The sequence below is a fragment of the Neodiprion virginianus genome, chromosome 3 (genome assembly GCF_021901495.1).
Source record: "Neodiprion virginianus isolate iyNeoVirg1 chromosome 3, iyNeoVirg1.1, whole genome shotgun sequence".
Classification (NCBI taxonomy): Eukaryota; Metazoa; Arthropoda; class Insecta; order Hymenoptera; family Diprionidae; genus Neodiprion; species Neodiprion virginianus.
The window spans coordinates 16,751,772-16,779,527 of record NC_060879.1 but is presented as its reverse complement, the minus strand read 5'-3'; the positions used below and the strand labels follow the sequence as shown (position 1 = coordinate 16,779,527).

Sequence of the window (27,756 nt, the reverse complement as noted above, 5' to 3'; positions counted from 1 at the left end):
CTCTAGAGGAAGAACACTTTCTATTCACACATACAACAGCACAAGAAAACAAATTTGAACTAACTGGTGATGAGAGGAATTAACGACATCAGAGTCAGGGCGGCTAAGTGGTCTAGTGGAGTAAGGCTCCGGTAAAGCATCGCTAGATACCAGGTTCGATTCCTGGCTCCGTCGTTAATTTTTCGAATTTACCAGTTTTTCAAATTTATGTCTTCAACAATGAAAAGTCCTCGTGATTAATGATAATGCATATCCGCATTTCAATTATTAGACGGTCATTGACTGTCTTACGGACTTCGCATCAGAAGCGTAAGATTCCAAAATGTAAACACACTTACAGACATTCTTACAGTTGTGCTCTAGAGGAAGAACACTTTCTATTCACACATACAACAGCACAAGAAAACAAATTTGAACTAACTGGTGGTGAGAGGAATTAACGACATCAGAGTCAGGGCGGCTAGGTGGTCTAGTGGAGTAAGGCTCCGGTAAAGCATCGCTAGATACCAGGTTCGATTCCTGGCTCCGTCGTAAATTTTTCGAATTTACCAGTTTTTCAAATTTATATCTTCAACAGAGTAAGAGGTTATTGCTGTCATCAGTGATCACATCAGTGCTGACCTATGGGATACCTGTTTGGGCGGATGCCTTAGGAACCCAAGAATCGTGAAGGAAAGCAGCACCAATACATCGCTTGAGTGCTCTGAGAGTCGCCAGTGCTTTCCGCACAGTTTTTGAGGATGCGGTGTGCGTTATTGCTGGAGCTCTGCCTATTAAAGTCCTAGCGGAGGAAAGACGGACCCTTTACCAACGAAGGGGGTCAACTACACTGAGCCCTGATGAACTAAGAACAAAAGAACGGCAACATAACATCGCTCGATGGCATTCGCAGGGGGATGCCGCAATAAACGGTAGGTGGACGCACCGTCTCATTCCAAGGATCGACGCTTGGCTGAACCGGAATCACGGTGAGGTCAACGACTATCTAACGCAGATGTTGTCAGAATACGGCTGCTTTCGAGCATATCTTCACTGCTTTAAGCACGATGATTTTCCGGAGTGTCCGACCTGTCCAGGAGTCCCTGAAGACGCGCAGCACGTGTTTTTTGTGTGCTCCTGTTTCACTATGCTGCGAGATGACTTGGGACCTGTCCTCGAACAGTGAATTCAACCTGAGACATTAGTAAGTGCGATGCTTACATCGAAGGACGCCTGGAATGCGACCAGCGCATTTGTGACGGAAGTGCTCAAAGACCTGCGCTCCACGGAAAGAGAGAGCCAAAACAGTTATGCCTAGAAAATAGAAGCAATGACTTCAACAATTAGAAGAAAGAGCGAGAGCTAGATCCTCTCCCTGTGAAGTAATGCCTAACGGCGGTTTCCGCGGGGATTGAGAGGCCAGAGACAGATGACGGTTTTAGTCGGTATTAATATCTTGAGTCCAACATACCGGACGAAACACTTAGCCTGATGATACGTAAAAGTATTTTCCAAACCTCTATATTAAAAAAAAAAAAAAAAACACACACACACACACACACACACACACACACGCCCACGCCCGCACGCACGCACGCACACGCACACACAATGATGTCACCGTAGCTGAATCCATAACTATCCGAGATTCTATTATTTTTCCGAGTTTATAACGCGCCGAATGTACGACGAATAATAATTATACATTCTACAAAATAATATGGCGTTGTTTTGACTAACAAAAAGTGATACAAAAGAGAAATAACATAAAAATAAATTTGGTTCAAACGTGAAGCTGTCCTGGCTTATTTATTATTGCCTTTTTTCCCGCTTTTTTTAATCTATTGATGAATTTAGTCGCTTTGACTCGAAATTATCGTGTATACTATTCTCCTCCTCTTGAGTCAGGCGGGTGCTTTACCTCGGCTGCTCTACTCTTGCAACTATATCTGACAATGAGTCAGGCGGCGCTATGCTCGACACTGCTCCTAACGTCCGTCTATTGAGCCAGGTCCGGTCTTTACTGGAACACTGCTGATCGGTGCTGCTCAGCGTGGTCCTTATACCGTGTGTCCATGAGGAAAGTGCGCACCTTATGCGCGTGCGTCAAGTCGTTCGAATTTTACTGACTAACAGTTAACGCCTGATTGAGCAGCCGACGCAATACCAATAGCAACTCTCAGAAAATGGTCAGAGCCCACAGGTAGTGGGGGGTCCTAGGGACATTTTCTGACAGTCGCGATTGGTATCGCGTCGGCTGCTCAATCAAGCGGTAACTATCAGTCAATAAAATTTGAACGACTTGACGCACGCGCATACCTTATGCGCACTTTCCTCATGGACACACGGTAGTAGATATACAAGGCCGGTTCTGGATAGAAACACCTTCTTTACCGACCAAGCCGACCAGTCCGCCTATACATATATGTAAGGAAAATCGTGCTCATCGAGCGGGGATCGATAACCGCATTACCGAGCGCACTCCGTGAATCCTCAGGCGTTCGAGCGGTCCCCGTGGATCCTCGATCGTTCGACCGAGAATCCTGGCGTGTGTCTGGTTTCGAGAGCTTCCGGAAGGTTCGAGAAGATTCTCACGGCGACGTTGAATTTGAGACAAACAATTCTCGGAATCGTCCGACGAAAACAATACTCGGAATCGTCCGACGGTGAGCGGCATGCGGTCAAAGGATTTCGGTGCGACGTTGAATTTGAGACAAACAATTCTCGGAATCGTCCGACGAGTTTCGACTTGACGGCGAGCGGCCTGCGGACAACGGATTGCGGTGCGACGTTGAATTCTGGAAGGTTCTGAAATAAACTCTTAACTAGCGGGACAGAGGTTCTGAATAAACGGTTGTTATTGACGATGCAAAATATTTTATTGAAAAAAACAACTCAAGATTACAGTTTTACATGAAATTCGTAATGCTAATGTATGAGTGTTCTTACTCAACGGTATCGCACCCATGCTTTAGGCAATGAGAATGAATAACTGTTCGAGGAGATACCGATTGTCTTTTGTGTTTGAGTAAAAAATTTCGCAGTAACAATACGATTTGGGCTGCACAGTTTGGACGTAATATAGCGTGATGCGTACAGTTTGAATTCGTGTCCGACATTTTATTCAACTTCTGCAACGACGGACAACCCAAATCCATCATTTCAACGACTTCAACTTTTTTACCCAGAAATTTCTGCAGCCAACTTTTCTTCTCCAAACCTTTTACGTAAACTGTTGAAGCCTCACGCAGCGACATACATTCGATGGTGAAGTCGAGCTTCTCGAAAGGTAAATCACCACCTTCCCAGGATAGTCCATGATAATTCCGTGACAGCCACAAATTTTCGCTTTTGAACGGAGCGAGTAAACAATTCCAATCGTACGGAGGTTCGAAGAGAAAAATTGACGGGTTGGTCTCTTCGTCGAGTGACACAACTGCCAACTCTTTTGGTGTAAAACCGGGACCCGGTCTTCTGAATCCTTGTACGTCGACTATGAACTCCATCGTGAAAAAAATACTGAATCGATTGTCACAACGTTCAAGGTTTTTATACCAATTTTCTCACCCCACCACTCAGCGGGTTATATTCAATTATACGATCATGTAAAATCAAGCAGTAGGCAGATGTACCGGTAGGAAAGTTATTCTTCACCTCAAATTCGATACGAATATCTACCGGTCCAGATTTCAGAGCCTCGTTTTGTTTCGAACAGTCGATGAAAATCAAAGGTTCGTACTGTAGAAATTCGCTCTTCGTCAACAGAGGCTCGGGTTCTTTGCCGTAATAGGTGGCTTGAAAGTTTGCGTACATCTCGTACAGTAATGCAAAGCGATTGTGACTCATGTCCAAGTTCAGGTTACCGTACGGATAATACTCGGAATTCAAGAAGAGCTTGACGTCAGTAATGTTACAGTGATCAAGATGACTGGCATTTTTGCCGGCTTTGTTTTTTCGATTCGTTTGAAAACCGAGCATGACAAATCGCGGTTTTTCCAAATGGGTGGACGTTTTCACAGTCCAAACGTGTTTCGTGGTTGCCGGTAGCAAAGGATATTCGTACAACTCCCAACTGCGGAAGCTCATGGAGACTGGTGTATCTTTCTCAATGAAATTCAACAGTGCGATTTTTCGTTGATCCGAGAGCTTCACGTAGGGTACTAACCATTCCACCTGATCGATCACGATTCTAAAGTCTTCGTCTTGATTTTGAACGATGGCATTCAAATCACTTTTTGATCTTGTAAGAATCAGCTCGTGTTTCGCGTTAACGACGATCTTGCGATAGTCTTCAGCGAAGCCCAATATCATGCACAAGGGAATAACTACGTCAAAGTTACCATCGGCATCAGTTAATTTTTTCGTTTCCTGAACATCGAGCCATCCAGCATTTTCCATAAGCCAACTTTGACCAGGGTTGAGCGAAGCGAAACCTTTCAGCAGGCTGGTCAGACCAACTTTTTTACATTTATCAATCTCTACGGCGTTGAGTTCGTACCGTACATCTTCGAACAAATGGCAGATGGCGTTATTGACCAAAGTTGTGATCGCTGCTGCGGTGCCGTCCGATTTGAGCAATTTTTCAGAGATATGCAGCGAACTCTTGCTCGGTAATACGCATAAATCCTGATGCTGAACGGTGATGCGAATCTCATCGCTGTTGTTGAAAGTTGACGATGCGTACGGTTTGTGTGCGTGTATTTCTTGGTGTGCGATTGATTCGTCAAAGACGACAGGTGTTTGAATGCTCAAGATTTCCTCCTCCATGGTACGTAGCATACAACGAAACAGCAGAATCGCAGTTTTATTTGTCGGAAATTCCTTTTCCAAAAGGTGTCAGCTTTAGACCCAGAGCTATCAGGAACTCCACGTTTCGACGTGTTAGCGGTTCGGGAATCGATCGATGACTGACTTGATCGGGACATGCTGACTTACTGATATAACACTTTTTGGCCAATCTGTTATATACAATACCCATCTTTTATTGCGATTTGATGTGCAGTCTCACAGTTATAACTTCTCCGCGAAAATTAACCAGATCTCCGTCTTGATCGACTAACCGAAGCTGTACGTGATCTATGGTCTTGACGGTGATCTGGTTAATTTTCGCGGAGAAGTTATAACTGTGAGACTGCACATCAAATCGCAATAAAAGATGGGTATTGTATATAACAGATTGGCCAAAAAGTGTTATATCAGTAAGTCAGCATGTCCCGATCAAGTCAGTCATCGATCGATTCCCGAACCGCTAACACGTCGAAACGTGGAGTTCCTGATAGCTCTGGGTCTAAAGCTGACACCTTTTGGAAAAGGAATTTCCGACAAATAAAACTGCGATTCTGCTGTTTCGTTGTATGCTACGTACCATGGAGGAGGAAATCTTGAGCATTCAAACACCTGTCGTCTTTGACGAATCAATCGCACACCAAGAAATACACGCACACAAACCGTACGCATCGTCAACTTTCAACAACAGCGATGAGATTCGCATCACCGTTCAGCATCAGGATTTATGCGTATTACCGAGCAAGAGTTCGCTGCATATCTCTGAAAAATTGCTCAAATCGGACGGCACCGCAGCAGCGATCACAACTTTGGTCAATAACGCCATCTGCCATTTGTTCGAAGATGTACGGTACGAACTCAACGCCGTAGAGATTGATAAATGTAAAAAAGTTGGTCTGACCAGCCTGCTGAAAGGTTTCGCTTCGCTCAACCCTGGTCAAAGTTGGCTTATGGAAAATGCTGGATGGCTCGATGTTCAGGAAACGAAAAAATTAACTGATGCCGATGGTAACTTTGACGTAGTTATTCCCTTGTGCATGATATTGGGCTTCGCTGAAGACTATCGCAAGATCGTCGTTAACGCGAAACACGAGCTGATTCTTACAAGATCAAAAAGTGATTTGAATGCCATCGTTCAAAATCAAGACGAAGACTTTAGAATCGTGATCGATCAGGTGGAATGGTTAGTACCCTACGTGAAGCTCTCGGATCAACGAAAAATCGCACTGTTGAATTTCATTGAGAAAGATACACCAGTCTCCATGAGCTTCCGCAGTTGGGAGTTGTACGAATATCCTTTGCTACCGGCAACCACGAAACACGTTTGGACTGTGAAAACGTCCACCCATTTGGAAAAACCGCGATTTGTCATGCTCGGTTTTCAAACGAATCGAAAAAACAAAGCCGGCAAAAATGCCAGTCATCTTGATCACTGTAACATTACTGACGTCAAGCTCTTCTTGAATTCCGAGTATTATCCGTACGGTAACCTGAACTTGGACATGAGTCACAATCGCTTTGCATTACTGTACGAGATGTACGCAAACTTTCAAGCCACCTATTACGGCAAAGAACCCGAGCCTCTGTTGACGAAGAGCGAATTTCTACAGTACGAACCTTTGATTTTCATCGACTGTTCGAAACAAAACGAGGCTCTGAAATCTGGACCGGTAGATATTCGTATCGAATTTGAGGTGAAGAATAACTTTCCTACCGGTACATCTGCCTACTGCTTGATTTTACATGATCGTATAATTGAATATAACCCGCTGAGTGGTGGGGTGAGAAAATTGGTATAAAAACCTTGAACGTTGTGACAATCGATTCAGTATTTTTTTCACGATGGAGTTCATAGTCGACGTACAAGGATTCAGAAGACCGGGTCCCGGTTTTACACCAAAAGAGTTGGCAGTTGTGTCACTCGACGAAGAGACCAACCCGTCAATTTTTCTCTTCGAACCTCCGTACGATTGGAATTGTTTACTCGCTCCGTTCAAAAGCGAAAATTTGTGGCTGTCACGGAATTATCATGGACTATCCTGGGAAGGTGGTGATTTACCTTTCGAGAAGCTCGACTTCACCATCGAATGTATGTCGCTGCGTGAGGCTTCAACAGTTTACGTAAAAGGTTTGGAGAAGAAAAGTTGGCTGCAGAAATTTCTGGGTAAAAAAGTTGAAGTCGTTGAAATGATGGATTTGGGTTGTCCGTCGTTGCAGAAGTTGAATAAAATGTCGGACACGAATTCAAACTGTACGCATCACGCTATATTACGTCCAAACTGTGCAGCCCAAATCGTATTGTTACTGCGAAATTTTTTACTCAAACACAAAAGACAATCGGTATCTCCTCGAACAGTTATTCATTCTCATTGCCTAAAGCATGGGTGCGATACCGTTGAGTAAGAACACTCATACATTAGCATTACGAATTTCATGTAAAACTGTAATCTTGAGTTGTTTTTTTCAATAAAATATTTTGCATCGTCAATAACAACCGTTTATTCAGAACCTCTGTCCCGCTAGTTAAGAGTTTATTTCAGAACCTTCCAGAATTCAACGTCGCACCGCAATCCGTTGTCCGCAGGCCGCTCGCCGTCAAGTCGAAACTCGTCGGACGATTCCGAGAATTGTTTGTCTCAAATTCAACGTCGCACCGAAATCCTTTGACCGCATGCCGCTCACCGTCGGACGATTCCGAGTATTGTTTTCGTCGGACGATTCCGAGAATTGTTTGTCTCAAATTCAACGTCGCCGTGAGAATCTTCTCGAACCTTCCGGAAGCTCTCGAAACCAGACACACGCCAGGATTCTCGGTCGAACGATCGAGGATCCACGGGGACCGCTCGAACGCCTGAGGATTCACGGAGTGCGCTCGGTAATGCGGTTATCGATCCCCGCTCGATGAGCACGATTTTCCTTACATATATGTATAGGCGGACTGGTCGGCTTGGTCGGTAAAGAAGGTGTTTCTATCCAGAACCGGCCTTGTATATCTACTCACGGTATACTCGGTCTATTATTCCTGTGTTGTCGCCTCGTCGTGTGTAGAAGTTATCCCGCTCATGTTAGGTTGGTTCTGCTATGTTGATCTATCATGCGTGTATTCGTTTACGTATACGAGTATGTCGTGTAACCGGTACGTTGCAGTATATATAATATGTAGATGCAGCCGTGATGGTATTACAGCCTATATTCGGTTCGTAACCTGTCGACCACGCATACGTAGGAAAGATAAGAGAAATGAAGGGAACTAATATTGAGGAGTTGAATAATTATTGAGATAATTGATTGATTGTGAAAGATCTGAAGAATACAATGAGAAGATGTGGAGGAATTAATTGTAGAAGGAAAAAGGCAAGAGATCAGTTTAGATTCGGAACGAGAGATGAATTTAGATGTTGGTCGAATAAAAGATGACTTGAGAGTGCGTATATGGACGAAAGGATATAAGAGGTTGACTAACAATAAGTTGGTTGGCTAGATGAAGTTACCTAACTAATGTTACTATAACCAAACATGCTTAGAACAAATCGTTACTTCGAACCTTTAGGAATGTCTGAAATTTAGTAAACCGTGATAAACATACCATACTCTTATTCTGAAAAAACCGACTTCTTGAAGTAAATTCAGCAGTAAAGGGAGCATTCTACTAACTTGGTATGGGACCCGAAGTAGTGAGATAATAATCAGAAGAGCATGCAGGATATGAGATAGCTGTGAGAGTGTGGGAACAAAATCTGAGCTCTGGAGAACTAACATGTATGATAGAGACAAAAAAAAGTTTGAAATTTTTTTTTGTAACAACTGCATGGGAAGTTCGACATCGCGCAAAATAAAGGGTGCGCGCTATGATACGCAAGTCGACAGATTCCACAACAGTTCCAAAACTGTTAGGTAATGTTGAAAAACTATGTGATAATGTTTATTCCCGCACACTAACCTGAGCAAATCAAACGTAAATTGGACATGATAAATCGTGACTACCATCACGTCTGCTGTAACTACGTTTACAATTTTCTCGAACTTCCCATTACAGGTGTTACAAAAAATAGTACACAATACGCGTGCGAGTACACGACCCTCGCACTCGTGTTTTTGTTACCCTCGCTTCGCTCGGCCAGCAAATTGTACTCGTGCAAGAATCACGTACTTCAATTCTGAGTACATAACTAGTTAGCACAAATTCAGCACAACTCAGCATGATCAGCACGATCGTAACAATTGTGAAATTTTGAAAGTGCTTGGCTGGGTGCTGATTATTTCGTTTTTTCTTATATTTTTTTCAGCATTTTTCCGGTACGTTCCGATTTTTTATAATTTTTTCGGATACACAGGGTACAGCACAAGTGCTGGGCTTATCAAATTATCAATTTTCTCGATTTTTTGATAAACCGTTGAAGTTAGGAGAGGCGGATCCACGGCACAAGTAAGCACAAGTCTAACATAACTCAGCACAATATTTATAATTATTATTTTCAAAAGTGCTGGGCCTCGCACACATTCTAACCTCGCGTTCATCTGCATCAGTGGAAAATAAAAGAAACACTGATGGATGTTTAATTTTTTTTTTTTTTTTTTTTGCGGAGCCCCCCTAAGCCCTCCACCGAGGGCTTCGCTTCCTGGACCCTTTTGGTTGCATTTTCAAACTTTCCTACCTATACTATTGAATTCTCCATATTCTATTCGCTCCGAGTTCGCTACCTAGCATAACCTAACAATATGTAATTCGTAATTTCAAACATGCGTTTTCACTCGTTTTCAATACATTTGTCGTAGAAAATATCGTATGCACCATGGGAAGGAAGTATTTCTTGTTTCGCACGATATTCGCAGAACGAGTTGTGAGTCGAGGACGCGATCAGCGCTCGACAAAAAACGCCCTCTTCCTTCCCTAGACGCATAATATACTTTTATATTATTTTCATGAAAAACAAAAGTTATAATTTTTTTTTTAATTAATAAATAAAATCAAAGCAATATGATCCTTTATTCAGAAAAAGTAATAAAGAGGAAAAAGTATAGGTTTTTCGGTGAAACATTGAGAATCGATTCATTGTCTGTAGAATCGCAAGTTCAAATTACATGTGACGTGAGAATTTTTCATGCCCATCATTTGGTTGTAAAAGCTTGTAAGATTCAGACTTTTTCATCTTACATTTCCGAAATCGTCGCGGGAGCTTGGCGAACAGACCGATAGACCGACAGACACACGGACATTTCTCTAAAAACTTGTTTTTCGGATTCTAGAGGTTCGAAAACGTAAAGATTCGGCGAAATTAGAAAAAGTGATTTTAGACCGAAACCAATACTTTTCTTACATCACAAAGGTGATGAAAGGTAAAAACCGTCATATATATCGCTAATATTTGTCGCATTTCTTTGTTTATTACAACGATTTTTTCCTTATTACCATAAAACAACAAGACAGCTAATTTAATTGTAATTTAAACTGCTAATTTTCAACTCAACAGCCATTTTATAAATGTAAATATACACAATAACAATTTGATGATATCGTTTTCATGATTTAAGGGGGGAGACCCAGTAAGCATTTTGAAAAAATCGATTTTTTTTCCATTTTCTAAAAGTACAATATTTCAAGAGTATTTTCCGAATAATTACATGCAAATTGGACCGTTATTCGCGAAGATATATAAATTTGAGGGGCGCCGTGTCTGACAAAGCTAACCGGCGCTCCCTCGAAAATACTCGAGAGGCAAGGGTAGCTCGTCGTCAACGAAAAATTGCTGCAGATGCAGCTAACAAAGCGGAGGAATGCGCAGTATATGGCCCAGAAATAGACGATTCAATGAAAGTCACAAAATAAATTTTTATATCTGCATGCAAATCGTACTCAAGACTTTAAACGCGTTTTTCTCGAAACCATGTTTTCGACGTCGATGATCACTGTAACTCGAGAACGACTTTACCGATCGGTTTGAAATTTGTCTCACTTATTATATACATACTTGTCCTTTGTATGAACGAAGGATTTTTTTTTCTGGACAATTATTTTTTTTTATAGCCAAAAATGTGAGTGAAGTTTTGGTCAAAACAACACTTTTGACTTTCAACGTCCGCTATTTTCTGAAAAATTGAAATTTTTCGAAACCATTCGTTCATGTGGAGCATCATATCATTAACTAAAGATCCCCCCCTCTTTTGTTGGATTCAGATGATCCATTATAGCGCGAGAGTGATCACCGCAATACCCTTTTTTTGCAGACGTCTCGTCCATTGCCTTCTACCGGCTTATTTTTAAATATTTGACTTTGAAACAATTGTAATGTGTACTTTAAATATACATCTTTCATATGAAAAAACTGTTGTTATAAATTATTTTGTCGTTTGGCCAAAAAAAAATTCGGAAACAAAGCCTTTTTTTGGGGCGTTCCAACTGGGTCTCCCCCCTTAACGTACTCATTAAGAAACTGAAAAGGTTTATCCAGTCAAACAACACTATCATTTTATGATTATTAATTAATCAATTCTTCATTTCTTTTTGATTTCGATAAGTTCTTTTATCATGAGCGGCGTTTTTCAACGAGAATGGTTCAAAACATAACGTTGAAGTTCGCAAGGTTAAAATAACGAAATATTGAAGAAAAATCATTATTCACAGATTCAGAAATATTTTAAAGCAGACAAGTTAGCAAATTATGAGTATTTTTTACTTCAGTGTAGCAAAATAATAATGTTTCCCAAAAATACATCGTTACACAAGTGTTACAAACTTCACTATCATTTAAACACATGGTTCTTTTGAAACGTTTCTTTGGCTTGACGAGTGGAAATTTTTGAAGTCATAACAAATTTTCATAGTAGTGATAAAATTATTAATTCAGAAAAGGCTATGAATAGGAATGAAGGTCCAATAGGAAACTTACCTTCCAGGAGCTCTGCATACTTTTTCTTCTTATGTTTAATCTTCTTTGGCGTTGTTTTATCCGCAGTTGCCGTATTTGTACTTGTCGTTCGACGATGAAGAGAACCATTTCTGAAATCTGTCCAAAAAATATTCAAATGTTTTACATATGTAGCATTTCAAGTTTAGTAGACTACGTTTTCGAATGATCACCACCGATTTCAACCTTTACGGATGATCAGCTATTAAATGCCACTTGTGTATGTAAGTCTCTGAACCAAGCTAACGAACACTGCGATTTCGCTGCCTGTCTACCGAGGGTAACAGAAATGCCTGTATTCCTTCAGAATACCCAGGACATACGTTATGCACATTTTTAGATTTCTTTAAAAATTAAAAGAAAAAATTTCAGAATGGGTTGACTACTTAAAGAAAGAAAACTTTAAAGACAGCATTTTTGAGTATCACTTTGATGTTAGGTAGAAATATGAATAATGGGTTAAAAGTCTGTAAAATTAACTACAAGAATTATTGTAAACAATTGAGCATTCCACAATGAACAACTGAGAAGACGTGATAGCTGCGGAAGAAAATTGTTAAATATGAATGATCAAAAATCTAGTTTGAATATATGCGCCAAAAAAGAGCAAGTTTAGCCTTGTGCGATACATATTGATCGAGTACCTGCTTACCCTCACTTTTCGATCTAATTGTAAGTAGCAGCGTCGCCAACCCTAAAGAAATTTCCTTGGATCGAAAAAAATTAGAGTCCGTTCAAAGATAAAATAAAATTTGTTTTCTTATTAAAAAATATTGTAGTTTAGGCCGAAATCTAGATAAAACAGAAGATCTCTGACGAAATCTCAAGACTGATAGCAAAATATCTAAAAATCAAAACAACAGACTAAAAGTCAACCAATTGTGAGGTTCCTCAGAAAATATTCACCAATTAGATAGCGCCTGCAATTTTCAAACGCACTTATTTGACAAGTTAGTAATTGAAAATAAAAACATATTATACAAGTAAAAGTTCCTAATATCGGTATATTTACAATTCAGATTGTTGTAGGATATAAACCTTTCTGTGTTACCTCGTTCGGTAATTATCATTATATATTTATAGCAAAGTTTTCTACGTTATAAAGCGAAAAAACTGAAGTATATCATGTATTTCTGTATTTATTGAGTTTCAATACCGTCGAACATCACTGTTGAAAATGTGAAATATGAAGAGTTATTGTGGCACCAAGTAGAGCCATATCAAGCTGGAACCGCCACATTCGAAAATCGAAAAATTTCCTATGGAATAATTAAGGGCTAATTAGAGGCTAATTAAATGCTCTATTTTCGAATTAAATGCTCCGCGTTTTTTAAAAGAAACCTGTGGCGGTGCCAGCTTGACATAAACCTGGAACCGCCACACCGAAAAAAAACGAAAAACAGGTGAAATTTCGGAAAAGTGTTAGGGTCATAATTAAAAGCTAATTAAAGGCTCTTGGAATTGCTCATCTTTAAATTAATTGCTCGGCGTTTTTTAAAAGAAACCTGTGGCGGTGCCAGCTCGATATAAACCAGACTTGAAAAAAAACGGGAACGAGGTCAAATTTCGAAAAAGTGTGAGGGTCATAATTAAAGGCTAATTAAAGGCTCCCGGAAAACCACCCGCTCGAATTAAGTGCTCCACCCCCGGGGGTGGAAACCACCAAAAAACTCGAAAAATCGGTGTAACTCTCGGACGCAACAACTTACAGAGTTCGTATGCACGTCAAAATGACTCCAGAATTAAAGGCTCCCGGAAAACCACCCGCTCGAATTAAGTGCTCCACCCCCGAGGGGTGGAAACCACCAAAAAACTCGAAAAATCGGTGTGACTCTCGAACGCAACAACTTACAGAGTTCGTACGCACGTCAAAATGACTCTAGAATTAAAGGCTCCCGGAAAACCACCCGCTCGAATTAAGTGCTCCACCCCCGAGGGGTGGAAACCACCAAAAAACTCGAAAAATCGGTGTAACTCTCGGACGCAACAACTTACAGAGTTCGTACGCACGTCAAAATGACTCCAGAATTAAAGGCTCCCGGAAAACCACCCGCTCGAATTAAGTGCTCCACCCCCGAGGGGTGGAAACCACCCAAAAACTAGAAAAATCCGTGTAACTCTCGGACGCAACAACTTACAGAGTTCGTACGCACGTCAAAATGACTCCAGAACCCCGGGGGTGGAGCACTTAATTCGAGCGGGTGGTTTTCCGGGAGCCTTTAATTATGACCCTCACACTTTTTCGAAATTTGACCTCGTTCCCGTTTTTTTTCAAGTCTGGTTTATATCGAGCTGGCACCGCCACAGGTTTTTTTTAAAAAACGCCGAGCAATTAATTTAAAGATGAGCAATTCCAAGAGCCTTTAATTAGCCTTTAATTATGACCCTAACACTTTTCCGAAATTTCACCTGTTTTCCGTTTTTTTTCGGTGTGGCGGTTCCAGGTTTATGTCAAGCTGGCACCGCCACAGGTTTCTTTTAAAAAACGCGGAGCATTTAATTCGAAAATAGAGCATTTAATTAGCCTCTAATTAGCCCTTAATTATTCCATAGGAAATTTTTCGATTTTCGAATGTGGCGGTTCCAGCTTGATATGGCTACCAAGTAGACATCTGAAGAATTATTGTAGTGCCATCTAAATAAGGAATCTAAAGAAATGTTTGGGAGCCATTTAAAGCTACTGGAGCTTATGAAGTAGCTTATAGAAGTCTAGCTCAACCTCAAGCTGAGGGAGAACGATCTACACGGATCAAAAAGGAATTATCAGCTCAGAAGATTATTGCTACCAGTGTTGAGGATTCGCAATTGCTGCATATCATGAAAAGTAGATTGCCGGCAGAAATGTGGAGCAAACTTCATAGTATATGTATATGAACAGCAGAATCAGACCGGCATACATATGATGCACCAGAAGTAGTATCAAACAACGAAAGATCCGTCAGATAATATGGCAGTCCATATAGCAAAAATTGAAGTTTTGTTGCATAAACTCAAAGCATTAGGTGAAATCATTTCTGATTAAATGCTCATGACCAAAATTTTCATGACTTTACGTGCGTCTTTCAACTACTTCCTCACAGTGTGGGAGTCGACGGCTGAAGAACATCGCACGCTCAGTAATATGGCTCAAAGGCTGTTGGCAGAAGAGGTCAGAATGAACAATCAAGAGGAATCTGAGAGTCGAGCATTCGCTGCGTCAAAACAGACAGGCGGATCTGAAAGGTACCAATAACCTCGCCCCCAAAACGAAAGGACCAACAGAGATCGGAGCACAACCGCTTCAAAACGCAAACCAGGTACTTTTAATTATTGCAAAAAACCAGGACATAGGAAACAAGACTTTTTTAAATTGAAGAAAATAAATGAAATAACAGAAAAAGAAGAAGCTTTAATTGGCATGTCTTTTACTACGTTGCAAGCTGATAGCTCGAGAATATCGATCTGGTTTATAGACTCTAATGCGACTGATCATACGTGTAAACAGAAAACTTGGTTTGGTGGATACGAAGCATTTCAGGATCCATGGCCTATAAATCTAGGAAACGGGCAAACTATACAGGCGAATGGTAGAGAAACTATCAGTCTTAGCTTTTGATGGAAATTACTGGAATCCCTAGCACCCCAGGCTGGAGTGCCTCTTGTACTAGAATAACATTTTAACCTTTTTTCGACTGGAGCAGCTCTGGATAAAGAAATGCGACAAGTATCAGACGCAGAAAGCTGTGAGGGGTCTAACCGAATAAGCATGTCAAAAATGCCCCCGAATCTTTTCAGCTGGGAATAGGGGCAAAAGATATGTCATCCAAAGGAACACATTTCGGCGAAATTTGAACCTTCTAATGTTCCTATTTATTGCAGACTGTCAAGTAGTGCATTTTGGCGTTTTTCCTTTTTTTCTTCGACCTCATTGGAGCTATCGTACTAAAAAAAATCACAAACGCGGAACTGGTCAGAATACGTAAACAAAGTATTTTTTTAACCCATCTTCGCGTTAATTCCGAGTAGAAAAAAATGAAGAAGTTTTCTTTTCCTGTTTTCACTATGATAAAATAAACTTGCACCAATCATTATTTTTTAGAAAGAGTATGAGCTCAAAGTACAGAACCTCTAATTTTTTCAGATTTTTCGCATTGGTGCGCCATTGTCAACAAAAATAAGAACGGCATTTTTTACTATTTTTCCGGGGTTGTTCAGTATCTGGGTATTCTATGGTTGATTTATTTCACTTCCAGGCATGCTCCTCCAAATTTCCGGGATGAATTTTCGATTCAGAATCCTACGGCTTTGGAGCAATGCAGAGCAAGTTTTCACCTATCAAAAATAAGCTCCCCGTCAAGTTTTGGTTTACGTTTGAGCACTATTCATTTGACAGCATTGTGGTTTTGGAGCAATGTTCGGAACAACTAGAGCAGCTGAGAGCAACCGCGAAAAAATCACTTTTTTAAAAACGGGGGCTGGTGTGAAAAATGGTTTTTTTTATGTTTATTTGTTGAATTTTGGGTTTGCCGAAATACTTTTCTGGAGCAATATAGAGCAACTTCGGAGCAAACCAGTACAACTCTTTAAATTCGAAAATTTTGAAAATGGGCGGCTAACATCCCTTACTTGCCCAGAGGACTCCATGAAATGCAGGGCTCTAGGCTCAGCCCAGCGAGCCCATGCGAAAAAAGACCCTGTGCGACTTTTTAATACTTTGCATACATCTAAAATAGCATTAGAGAGAGCACTGTTCTCAGTATTCATTCAGACAGCAGTACCCGCAAAACACTACAGTTTTTCCATGCTTCTTGACTAAAAAAATGAGTAAATGATTTAATGAGAAGAATTTCACACACATGGGGGCCATTCAAGAATTAGCTAACTCATTTTTTGCAAATTTTTTCATTCTATCTTTAGTGATAACGATTGGTAAAATTTTCTTGTTTCGCACCTACGTAAAGCTGCCCCCCCCCCCCTACTTGCTCAGAAAAATTTGAAGAAATGGTCGATTGAAGAGCTATTTATGAGCTCTGTAATGCCGTGAATCGCGATTTTTTAACTCGTTTCTGTTACGAGAAAACCAATTTTGAAAAGTGGGGAGGCTTACCGAAAAGTTAGCCTCCCCAGAGTGAAAAAATTTTTTAGAATTATTTTGACCACGTGAGAATTAGGAACTAATTAGAAGCTCTTGATGTACGTTGGAAACAATGTCGTAACAACAACCCCTATGGATATATCCATGCCCAATCGCGATGAGAGGCAAGAAGAGAAAAAAAAATCGAAATGATGAGTACTGGCATTTTGCTTCATTTATTCATAGCTTTTAAATACCAACAGTGACAATTTCTGATTTTCAATCCGCCCCCCTTTCAAAATTGATTTTCTCGTAACAGAAACGAGCTCAATAATCGCGGTTTGCGGCATTGCAGAGCTTATAAATAGCTCTTTAATCTATGACTTTTTCAAATTTTCTTGAGCAGGTAGGGAGGCCAGCTTTATGGAGGTTTGTTTTGCCCACTACTGTTTTTTAACGTTAGGTAACGCTTCTGGAAAAGTTTATTGGCAAATCGATTCTTTATCTGGAAATGGTAGAAATGCGATTTATAGTCACATCCTGATCAATTTATCCCTACTTTATTAAATATTAATTATTATTAATTATTAATACACATTAATATGTTCAGTAAAACGTGAATTTTTTACTCATTGAGTATCAAATACATTATGTATTACCTTTCTTCGTAAATGCATACAATAAACATTATATTTGCTAACATATTATTGAGTCATTCGGGATTTTTTTTCGTTGATACATGCCTACTTTGGTGGGATACTTCCATATAATCATCGCCCAATGTTCCCCGGATATGTTCGAATCATGGCCGGCCGTCTAAATGTTAATAACATCTCCTTTTAGGGAAAATTTTTTATTTTTCTCAAGCTTTAAGTACGTACATCGAATTTCCTAGGTTAGCTAACGCTTGCCTGGAATGCCTACTACTATCGGGTAACATTTCATAACGTTTCTCTAAATGGCCTACCTCTGTTTTATCGTTACCCAATACTTGAATGGCCTTTAGTACGTATTATTAAAGAACGATATTGCATCGCAGTTGGATCTTTTGGATGAAATTTCTCCAGTACTGTTAATGCTCAAAAAACAATGATTCTGCATTTTTGAATAGCTGCTTGTAAATTAAAACTTTTAGTGCCTAAAGTTAATGACGTTCGATTCTCAGTTATTTTTTTCAGGCATATATAACAAGTCAACATTACGAAACATTGACACGTTATAACCCAGATTTTATAAAGTCAATTGTAGTTTTGTAAACATTATATACAAAGTGAAACGAAGGAAGCACAGTGGGCCATATTTGCTTCGACATTGAATAGTACTCAATACCTTAGTTGAAACAGATTCATCAAACTGAACTTGACTCCAGTTACTATGTAATTACATGTCTCTATCTATTAGTGCACTCTGATGTGTCTAAGAATCTCAAACAAAGCACCTGATAATGAACGATCAAATTTTGTATACAAATTAAAATCAAAGACAATTCAACACACCGGGTGAATATTAAACTTATGATAAAAAATAAGCGCGAGTTCTAATCAGGTAGTTAGGTTAGAATCGGTTGGTACATTCGGGAACTTTACAGATTCAAAGAGGGGTAAAAATACATTTCGAAATAGTTATTCAATTTAAATGTGAGTTAAAGAATGTGAAAATTGAAACATATATGCATGGAAACTCCAGGTTTATACGTACACGTGATTGGCTTCAGGTGATGAAAATTGCAGAACGAACAAACGTGATTATTTTGTTGTAAATTTATTTGCACTGTCGTGAGTGACAAGTTCTGTACAGGTATCGCATAACATCTCAAAAGCCTCAACATCTTACTACTGTGTGTTTAATTGTGTTTATTATTTATCAAATGAATAAACTGTTCATTATTAAAATCCACGTAGCAAACCGATCGACAACACGCACTGGTTACACACGTGCAGTAACCATTTTGAATCGTCCATAAACACCATCCCTGGCCATACGGAGATAGACTACGAGCTCTATGCACTAAGCTCAAACGGTCATAAGACAGAGAGATCAACAACTCCAAGCATCCTTCTCACTCTAATCGGTGACTTGGCGGGGAAAACACAAAGCTCCGATCCGACGGAGAGGACGAAGCGTAAGCTAGGCTTGATGGCGAGGGGTATGCGCCACGATCTTACAGGTATAGCTATCGGGCCAGAGTGACGACAGCGCCGCTGTAGCGGAACCCTTATTTCTCATGATTTCGCGGACACATCTTCAATACAGAGATTGGACTCTGTACTCTAGTCTCTATGATAACCACGAAGTAAGAGGGAATGATAACCATGTTCAAATAGAGTAGGAAGCAGGTTATGTTTGTGTCAACAACCTTCGGCACGCCAACGTATGCGTGATTAGACAAAACAACCAGACTCCCTAGTTGCTCTCTCTTTTCCTATCGCGTGCTGGTTTTCACTTATGTGCGCTCCTGTGGCTCACGCACTCATTCTTATATCTCTATGGATAGCACGTCGATATTGATGAGCTAAGTTTTGGGCGCCACGTTTAAATGATTCACTTTAGGCAGTATTAGTTTTTCGGTCAGATCGTTGCCATAAACTACTTCCTCGAACTGTATAGGTATGTACGAACACAGTTTCAATTCTTTTTGTATAAGAAACTGTACAGATAAGCACATTTTTTTTAAATCCAATTTTGTTGAATAGGTGCTGATTTGTTGCTATTTGTCGTTCGATGGAATGGAAAATATTCAATTTCGTTCGTTGAATGTAATTTTCCGAAGAATCACGGTATTCAGAGTTGGTAAAACTGGCCCTTGAAAGCAGATTCAGCTTCAAATTAATAATTCATTATGTTAAATAATGAGACATGGTACATTCAAATATACAAATCGATTACGTCTTCTACACAGAACATGAAAACAGTTTCTGTTGTGTACAGCAAATTCCCTCGTTCAACAGCTCCAGTTCAACCTGCTCCCGTTACGAAATACCTATAAAACATGTATGGTTAGAGGAATTAATTATTAGGTTTGGGTAACTGAAATTATTGGACCAAAAAAATTATACTGCAAACGTTTGCCTTATGCGAAAGAAAGAAACAACTACAATAAAGGAAAATACTAAAACATGACATTTAATACGTACACGGATGGAAAAAATTCGTTGATTCAACTAAATGAACGGTCACGGGGGTGAAATGAATATGTAATTATGTGAATTAAAAATCTGTTGGTCTAAGAAAATATTTAGTTGGACTATTTAAATCAACTACACATTTTGTTAGACCAGCAAATTTTGAATTGACACAATTAAATATTTATTTTGCCCCATGTCATTGCTCATTTAGTTGAATTAACGACTTTTTTCTCTCTGTGTACCTACTTTAACTAATATGTTGAAACATTTAAAGATGTGTGACAAAATTAACAACAATATGAACAACACCTTATGAACTCGAAATGACTAGGCATCTTTCTAACGAAATGACAAGACAACAAATCTAATAATATTATGACCAGCATCTTATACTACATGACTAAATATATTTCTTAAATAATGTTTTGTTCGAATAAACAAATAGCAATACTTAGATTAGTAACAGAGACAAAACCATCCATATCAAATAAAAGAAGAAGTGTTAGTTGGTAGTCTTGGGTATCGATCGATAGCTTCCTACTGCCCTCTAAAGAGCGTGAGCTTATTCAACTTATGCCTGTCGCTACGTGCAGTGTTTACAGATTGCTTCCCGATATAAAAAAGTTTGATTTTGACGTATTTACGTGCAACTGCGGTTGTTAAATGCACCAAATGGTTTTCCAGACCATTTGGTCATGGCAGTGATCATTGAGATAACGGAATAAAATATTCGTTTCTGTTAAATTAGCGAGAATGCAAGTTGTAAGGTAATCTTCTGAAAAAATCTTCTTTAAAAATTTCCACCGCTCTCTTTCAACGCAAACCGGATAACTCTTTCCGCTACACGACAAATCGTTGTTACGCTATCAGATGGATAGTGTAACACAACTCGACTTTTTAATGCAATCAGCTCACTTTGCGGATTAAAAACACTGCCGGACAGAGCACCCACGCAAAACTCGCAGATTATGACTTTGCTCAAATATTTAACCACAAAACCAGCTATATACACAATAATCCTGTCAGAAAATTCGGATATTGCTCTTATGTCTGGTAAATAAGAATGGTCATCAAACACGTTTGCTGTACTTTCTAGGTTTGAGATTGCGAGGCTACCGACCAGTTGAGCAATGGGATGGATGAATTAATTATATTCTCCGGCTTACAGGCAGATGGAACGTGCAAGATAGCGACGTTTTCCAATGGTATACAGTTTCCTGAATCCATTTCGTACATTTCGAAGTGTATCAGTATTTTTTTAAATGCTGCCTTAAATTGTCGAACGGTCGGGTTGTTATTATGCCCCCCATGCGATCGTATGCACCCAAAAAACAATTCCACGTGGTCCTGGCTCAACTTGTAAATGGGTATATGTGTCGGCACTTTAGCCTCTTCGCACAGTTCGTAGAACATACCTTTCAGGCTTTCAATGCAAATCAAAAAGCCCAAGAAGCCGGTTCGACATTGTGTTTTAACAATACTGAGTCCGGTGCCTTCTTCTTTCAAATTCAAGATGTAATTTCGACATTCATCCAGTTTGTTTACCACTTCGACTTATTTTCTAAATGGATTGGTTTCTTGAAATTATACTGTGCCGAATTCTTCGCATTAAATATATTGAAAAGATCATTGAACAGTTTCAGAAATTCTTCTGTGGCTGCTGATTTTTGAAAATAATCGAGCTTTAAAATAGTTCTACAAAATTCTATGCTATGAGCAAGAGATATGCTGAGAACTTGGGTGGCAAATTTGACTTTCATCTTTTGTTTGTAATACTCGATGTGACTTGATCGTAATTTATTTCCCAGATGAGCAGGCCTTGTTCCTGAATTTCATAAATTTTGGCAATGTAACCCCATAATATGGATTCACCGTTTCCGTTTAAGATTGTTATTCTCGAATCCCCGAGTACATTACGTATGAGCTTTATCATATGACCAGGATCAGGAATGATGTAAATTTTCTCCGAGGTCACGGGATGCAAAAAAACTGGTTGCAGGGAAGCTGGATCTGATCCGCATCCAAGTAGTTTTGCGATTGAAATATTTGCAGAAGCTCCGTCGAACTTTATCGATTTGACAGTGACATTACACTCTTGCAATAGAGTTAGGCACTCATTGATTAAGGTGGCCTTTTGATTTTGTAACAGTTGAATTTAGCCGCCAAAGCAGTGACTAGGAGACTCAGTAATAGGTAGGTCCGTAGGGAGGGGGGCTTTCACTTAAGCGGTTATATGACAGATGTATAGAATCGATCGGGAAGTGTAAGCGAGAGACGACGGATGGGCAATCGATCGAGAAGTGTAAGCGAGAGACGACGGATGAGCAATCGATCGAGAAGTGTAAGCGAGAGACGACGGGTAAGCAATCGATCGTCATCAGAGTGCGCTCTAAAATAAAGAAATCATAACGAACGAATTGATCCAACCGACGAAAAATGAAGTAAAACGCATACGGATTCTATTGCGAGAACGAAGGACTCTTAGCAGCGACCCATCTTTTACGGATTCCCGATCAAGGAAAAACCACCTAGATATGACGGACGAGGGGAGTCAAATTGGCCGGGCACGGAATTAGCGAGCGCAACTGAGGAAATGGAAACTGGGATTTGAAGAATATCCCCAAAGACACGCTTATGACAAGTTTTATATTCTGACCTGTACTATTTTATCTGTAATTTTACGAGTATGCCGTTTATGGAATTGTTATTGTCCTAGATGTCCGCCGTGCCCATTTTATTTATACAATTTATTCTCTCATATTTATACTTTTCTTTTATTCGGTTCCCATTTATAGATGCATGTCATTCGGTCATACCGACATCCGAAATTCCGTTTTAAATAAAAAAAAAAATAAATAACAATAAAAAGTAAATTGATAGCGGATGATTTTTGTTAATTGCGAGAGGCTCCGCAGTTGGAGTTAATCCTGGTCGAAGCAAACCGCGAAAACGAAAAGACCGTTACAATTTCCACTAATGTGATGAATAAGAATTCTCAACCTCGTATATAATCTATTATAGAATCTTGGTGATCGGTCAATTAAGTAAATAGGTTTTATTCATTGCTTTCTAAATTCAGTAGCGATATTTGGAAATAAGTTGTAAGTTGTTTGGCTTTGGTTTTTGATCTTGACAAGTTAAAATTAATACTATCAAAGGTAGTCTTTGAGAAATTTAAATGTTTAGGCATTATTCCTTGTTTCTTACATCGAAGAAGAAAGATCCTGTGGTTCTTCATCCTCGACATTTTTTCAGCTCTCCGGATCCAACAGCGTAGGTAATCAGCTGTAGCTTTCCCGTGTGTAAGCTCGATGTTGTAAATAAAGTCCATGTTCTCCGAAGTAATCCAATTTAAACTGATGAATAAGAATTCTCAACCTCGTATATAATCTATTATAGAATCTTGGTGATCGGTCAATTAAGTAAGCTTTACTTAATTGACCGATCACCAAGATTCTATAATAAATTTCCACTAATACCATTGGTTAGAAAAAAGTCAACAGGTAACTTCCACCAACTATTTACACCAACGAAGAGAAACTCTAGAGCATCTTTTGCAACAGTCCCATGATCGGTAGTAATATTTAGTTCCATATCTACATACCCGCTAAACTTTTGTCCATCGTACTCTATGTGTTGACGTATGGACATCTCGGCCAAAACAAGAGAGCCAATCAAAACATCATCGACTATTTTTGCACGTTCTTCGATAGCGTTCAGGCATTCGGTATAAAAGCCATGTTCACAATTGACAGATCGATACCACTTTGATCAGGTTTTTGGATGCGGCAAGCAGGAGTCAAATTTTTTACGTACGTAATTGTACACGCATGCAGAGTAATAATGAAGGGTTAGAGCGAATGCTCTTAGCTCAGGTGTGAATTATTTGGGTACTGTGGCATGCGTTGACTTTTTAACCACTCGTTTAAGCAGATCTGCATTTGATTTACCAATATCGATTAAAACATCCAGCTCCTGAAGATTGAGATCTTTTCGTTTTCCTAATTCACCCATCACATATCGTATGGTAGCAATGCGTTTCTTTGTCCGTTGTGCTGTTTCTTTTAGATGTTTGATCTCGTTTCGATGTGACTCCATCAGCTCTTTGATGATGTGACGTAGGCGTTCCTTTGTGGGAGAAGTTGCAATCAACGATTTCGATACCCACGTACCTTTATCGATACATCTTGGCGGTTGTGGCGTTTGACAAGATACATTTTTTTGCTTAAAATCCTTTGATGCTGAAAAGATGAAAGTTATGGAACGAATATTTGTATTAACAACGGTCCCATACATCTCAACAATTAGATATTGTCAGCATAGAATTCATATCAACTCACGGCTATCAATTCTCGGCCTTTTATTTGCCGGTTCACAAACTTGATCAATTGAAGATGAAGGTTCCGCTGCATCAAGGTGCAATGTGACTTCATCTGCGAGAAAAAATTCTATGCATTCAGAGCATTCGCGTTCTCTATCAACACTGCATGTCTCTTGCAAGACAGCATTGTCCTGAATGCAAACCTACATTAATAAATTATTTATATTCACATGCTGAAATATATTTGTATTCAAAAACTATGAATTGAACTCACATTTGGAACAGCATCATCTTTCAGCCTAACTTTGAAGGCAGATGTTCGATCGAATGATTCCGGTGAAAAATGACATGAACATAAGTAAGCATACTTTGGCACACTTGTGTTCGTCAACCCTATCGTATCAAGCCATATCCTACGCCTCTCAATATTTTTCGGAAAACTTGAATGAAGATAGGTACAGATACATTACTTGGTATCACAGCATTCACATTATTTACAGTTCCAGAAGCGTTACTTATACTTACAGGTGAAATGTAACCTTATTCTCTACTTCGACCTCACATTGTTTTTGTGATTTTGAGAAAGATCTGTTTTTGCAATTAGACGCTACACAATAAGGCATGTTGTATTATTCTGAATTCTCAGTGCGTGATCGGCTACCTTCTGACCTAACCTATACAATAATAATAAACAACTGCACGTGCGAACACATCCGTGTGCATCCGTGGTCCGTGGTGTAAGAATAAGAGGTGGTCCGACTGGCACTCGATTACTGTGATTTTGTCTTAGTACGATGGAAATCCGCCAGAGGTCTCATGCGTCGGTGAGGATAAGGGAAACAATAATGGTGGCGATCTAGCAGACCATGGGAGCTTTAAGCAACTGTAACATCCGACCGGAACGTCCGTATGTTTTATCGACTATTATTACTGCATGTTACTTTTATCAACTAACCAAACTAGAAGTACGAGAATCTTGTAACCATGCGGAATTAAAACAACTGTCTAACTATTTGGAATATCCCTAGATGGAAATAACTATGACATTCACTAACCAAAGCTTAAAAACCATGTTACGAGATCTTCGCACTACAAAGAGCTATAATATTATTATACGTTATTATATATCACTATCACATTAACACCATAATTAATTAACACGATTATATCCAATTATTATATAGCACTCGACGATGCCATTTGTGCATTCGGAGCTGAGAGCTATACTATAAGCAACTTACGCTTTACCATATAGCCTGGAGTATAGAAGACTGTAAAACCATAGATAAATGTATAACCAATATAATGTAAAGATAGCACTGCTGCTATAACCCATAAAACCAGAGACTGCAAAGCCGTCAAAATCGTGAATACTAATTATCCAGCATGAACTATACCTTCCTCCGTAACGCCGTATTGTAGGCAACACGCGCAACGTTTTGAAGGCAATGCAGATCTCTAATGTGGAGCCATACAGAGCTTCATCTGGAGAACACATTAGGAAACTTACCGACGAAACGATTGAAGGTAAATCAACTCGCAATAAACTCGAGATGCATACGTGACAACGCCCAATGACAGGCAACCAACAAATAGAAAGAGAACGTTCTGAAAGCTTCCAAGCCGATTTATATCAATAAAAGAATTATTAATTACGGAAGAGAATTATATACAAAAGCACACGTGTAAACCTGCTCTAAAACTATGGATCATCAAATTGTTAAATACCCTTAAGCTGTTGAGATAGTTATAACACGAACACCTAAGAATATTCGCAGCAGCGCGGATCTGATAATGTTAAGCAAATAGCAACTATGTTTCATAAACAATCGCTATTGTACTCCAGGTGAATAACGATAGTAATCGAATGTAATACATATGTAATTTTATATAGATACACGCTATAAAACTAACAAACGACGGGTAACCAATATGACATATGGGCTTTGTAACGAGCAGGATAGTAAATATATTGAAAAGTAAACAGGAACTAGAATTAAGCGCATCGTGACCCTGAAAAGGCACACGGCACTAACATGAAACATGAGTCACCACTAGCGCATACACACTGCGATTACCACATATTAGGAAATAGCTGCCGAAAGCACAAGACGGGAGAAGAAGCTCAGTAGCCAAGGGGCCAAGGGGGGCTTGCGCCTCGGCAACAAAGCTCACGCAGAATGGAAAATTACAGAACAAAGACCCGGCATCTACACCACCGCACCAGTGCACCGTTATACCATATGTAAAAACTTACAATATAGTAATAGCTAATGGATTAAGATCACAGGCGTGCATGCGGCGAAGATGTCGTGTCAGGATTAGAATTCCTAGAGAAAGGGGGAGGTGCGCAAAGGTGACAAAATCTAAAGAGGGGGATCGTTTTGCGCAACGATCGACCCCTATAAAAACGGCGACCGATCACCCGATCGTCCTCTTGGTTTCTACCACCAGATCCGTCATCTTGTTCCGGTAGAGTCTCGCGGTAAAATCCTTTCGCCTTTTGCATTAAAACTTTTCATACAACGTGACTCTGCCCGAAAGTCCAACGAGCTTTCAGCTCCATTTTGTCATATTTAGTTTAAGATCGTACACTATGAAACTCCGTTTTTGTGACTTGAAATATTGAACTTATGAAATAAATCGAAGTGAATCAAAGTATTCAAATATATTAGAAACAGTTATTCCGTTGAGATCTCTCACCAATCTACGCTGCAAGTCATCACATCTAGAGTATTCTCAAAAGGTAAGCCAACTAATTGAATCTTTGATCCAACAATTACTCCTTCTTCGATTCGTTCGATTGGAGCGACAGAATGCCCGTTGTCCGGTGTATTTCAATACTTAATCGGTAATTGGTGACCCACACTACTGATGTGAGTCTAACCGTAGCTGTGTGAATGATTCCGGTGTCTAGCATCTGGAAATTTCCACCAGGTACCGTAACGTCGTCACACATCGACACGGAACGACACAGAGCGACACAGTGTCGAACATGGTGCTTTCCGACAACGACACAGAACGACACAGTCGGACACAGCTGCGGAGCATGGCTGGACACTGTGTCGGATTCATTGCTGCCAATTTTTTAGTTAGAGATTCTATTTTCGACGCGTGGTATTGTTTACATTGATTCATTGAATGCAATGATAATCTACACGCATTTCACAAATTTTTGAAGTTATACTTCTTTAGGCGCCTTATGAAAAACTGATGAGAGTGAAATTTCAAGATGCGCGCGCATCACTGTAACACAAAATTAACAGGATGAAGTTGCCCACTCAACCGAATTCATCAAGTCTCGAAACAAGATGCGCGCGCATCACTGTGACACAAAATTAACAGGATGAAGTTGCCCACTCAACCGAATTCATTAAGTCTCGAAAAAAAGCTAATGTTGGTACGGTTGTCGCCTCTGATCACTGTTTTCATATTTATTTATAATATTTATCCACATGGTTTAAGTTTTTACAGTCACAGCACGTGTTTTTATTTTCATACAAGTGCGAATTGTATATGTGGCAATAAAATATATTCAGTAGTGATTTAAATCGAATATTTGGATTAATATTATTTACTATTTGTGAA

At 39.6% G+C, this 27,756-nt stretch overlaps 2 protein-coding genes across 16 annotated transcripts in view; both read right to left on the bottom strand.

Annotated features, from left to right (window-relative positions):
• The window catches only part of LOC124300714 (DNA-directed RNA polymerase, mitochondrial), a 136,234-nt gene extending 117,541 nt beyond the window's left edge, over positions 1-18,693 (bottom strand). For 4 of the 9 annotated variants that reach the window (XR_006907299.1, XR_006907297.1, XR_006907298.1 and 1 more), the window contains exons 1-2: positions 18,421-18,690; positions 11,652-11,768 (exon numbers count right to left, since the gene is read on the bottom strand). Coding sequence is in view for 2 of the 9 variants with exons in the window: in XM_046755029.1 (XP_046610985.1) it covers positions 11,652-11,768; positions 18,421-18,550 (247 nt within the window). In the remaining 7 variants the exon portion in view is untranslated. Of the gene's footprint in view, positions 1-11,651; positions 11,769-18,420 lie in introns of all 9 variants that reach the window. The other 5 variants (XR_006907302.1, XR_006907303.1, XM_046755031.1 and 2 more) reach the window with 3 other exon arrangements.
• An 843-nt stretch (positions 18,694-19,536) lies between these two features.
• Positions 19,537-24,895, bottom strand: LOC124300728 (THAP domain-containing protein 2-like). Of its 7 annotated transcripts, XR_006907308.1 has the most exons (6): positions 24,694-24,895; positions 24,443-24,608; positions 24,188-24,371; positions 23,452-24,088; positions 23,055-23,203; positions 19,537-19,702 (listed from the first exon to the last, which is right to left on the bottom strand). XR_006907308.1 is itself a non-coding variant. In XM_046755062.1 (5 exons), exons 1-5 carry the CDS (start codon positions 24,789-24,791, stop codon positions 19,692-19,694), a joined length of 750 nt encoding a protein of 249 aa, XP_046611018.1. In that variant the 5' UTR covers positions 24,792-24,895; the 3' UTR covers positions 19,537-19,691. The 7 variants fall into 7 exon arrangements, 2 of the variants coding, with proteins under 2 accessions (XP_046611018.1, XP_046611019.1); XR_006907309.1 differs by lacking the exon at positions 23,055-23,203; XM_046755062.1 differs by lacking the exon at positions 23,055-23,203 and having other exon boundaries at positions 23,798-24,088.
• Positions 24,896-27,756: the final 2,861 nt, after the last annotated feature.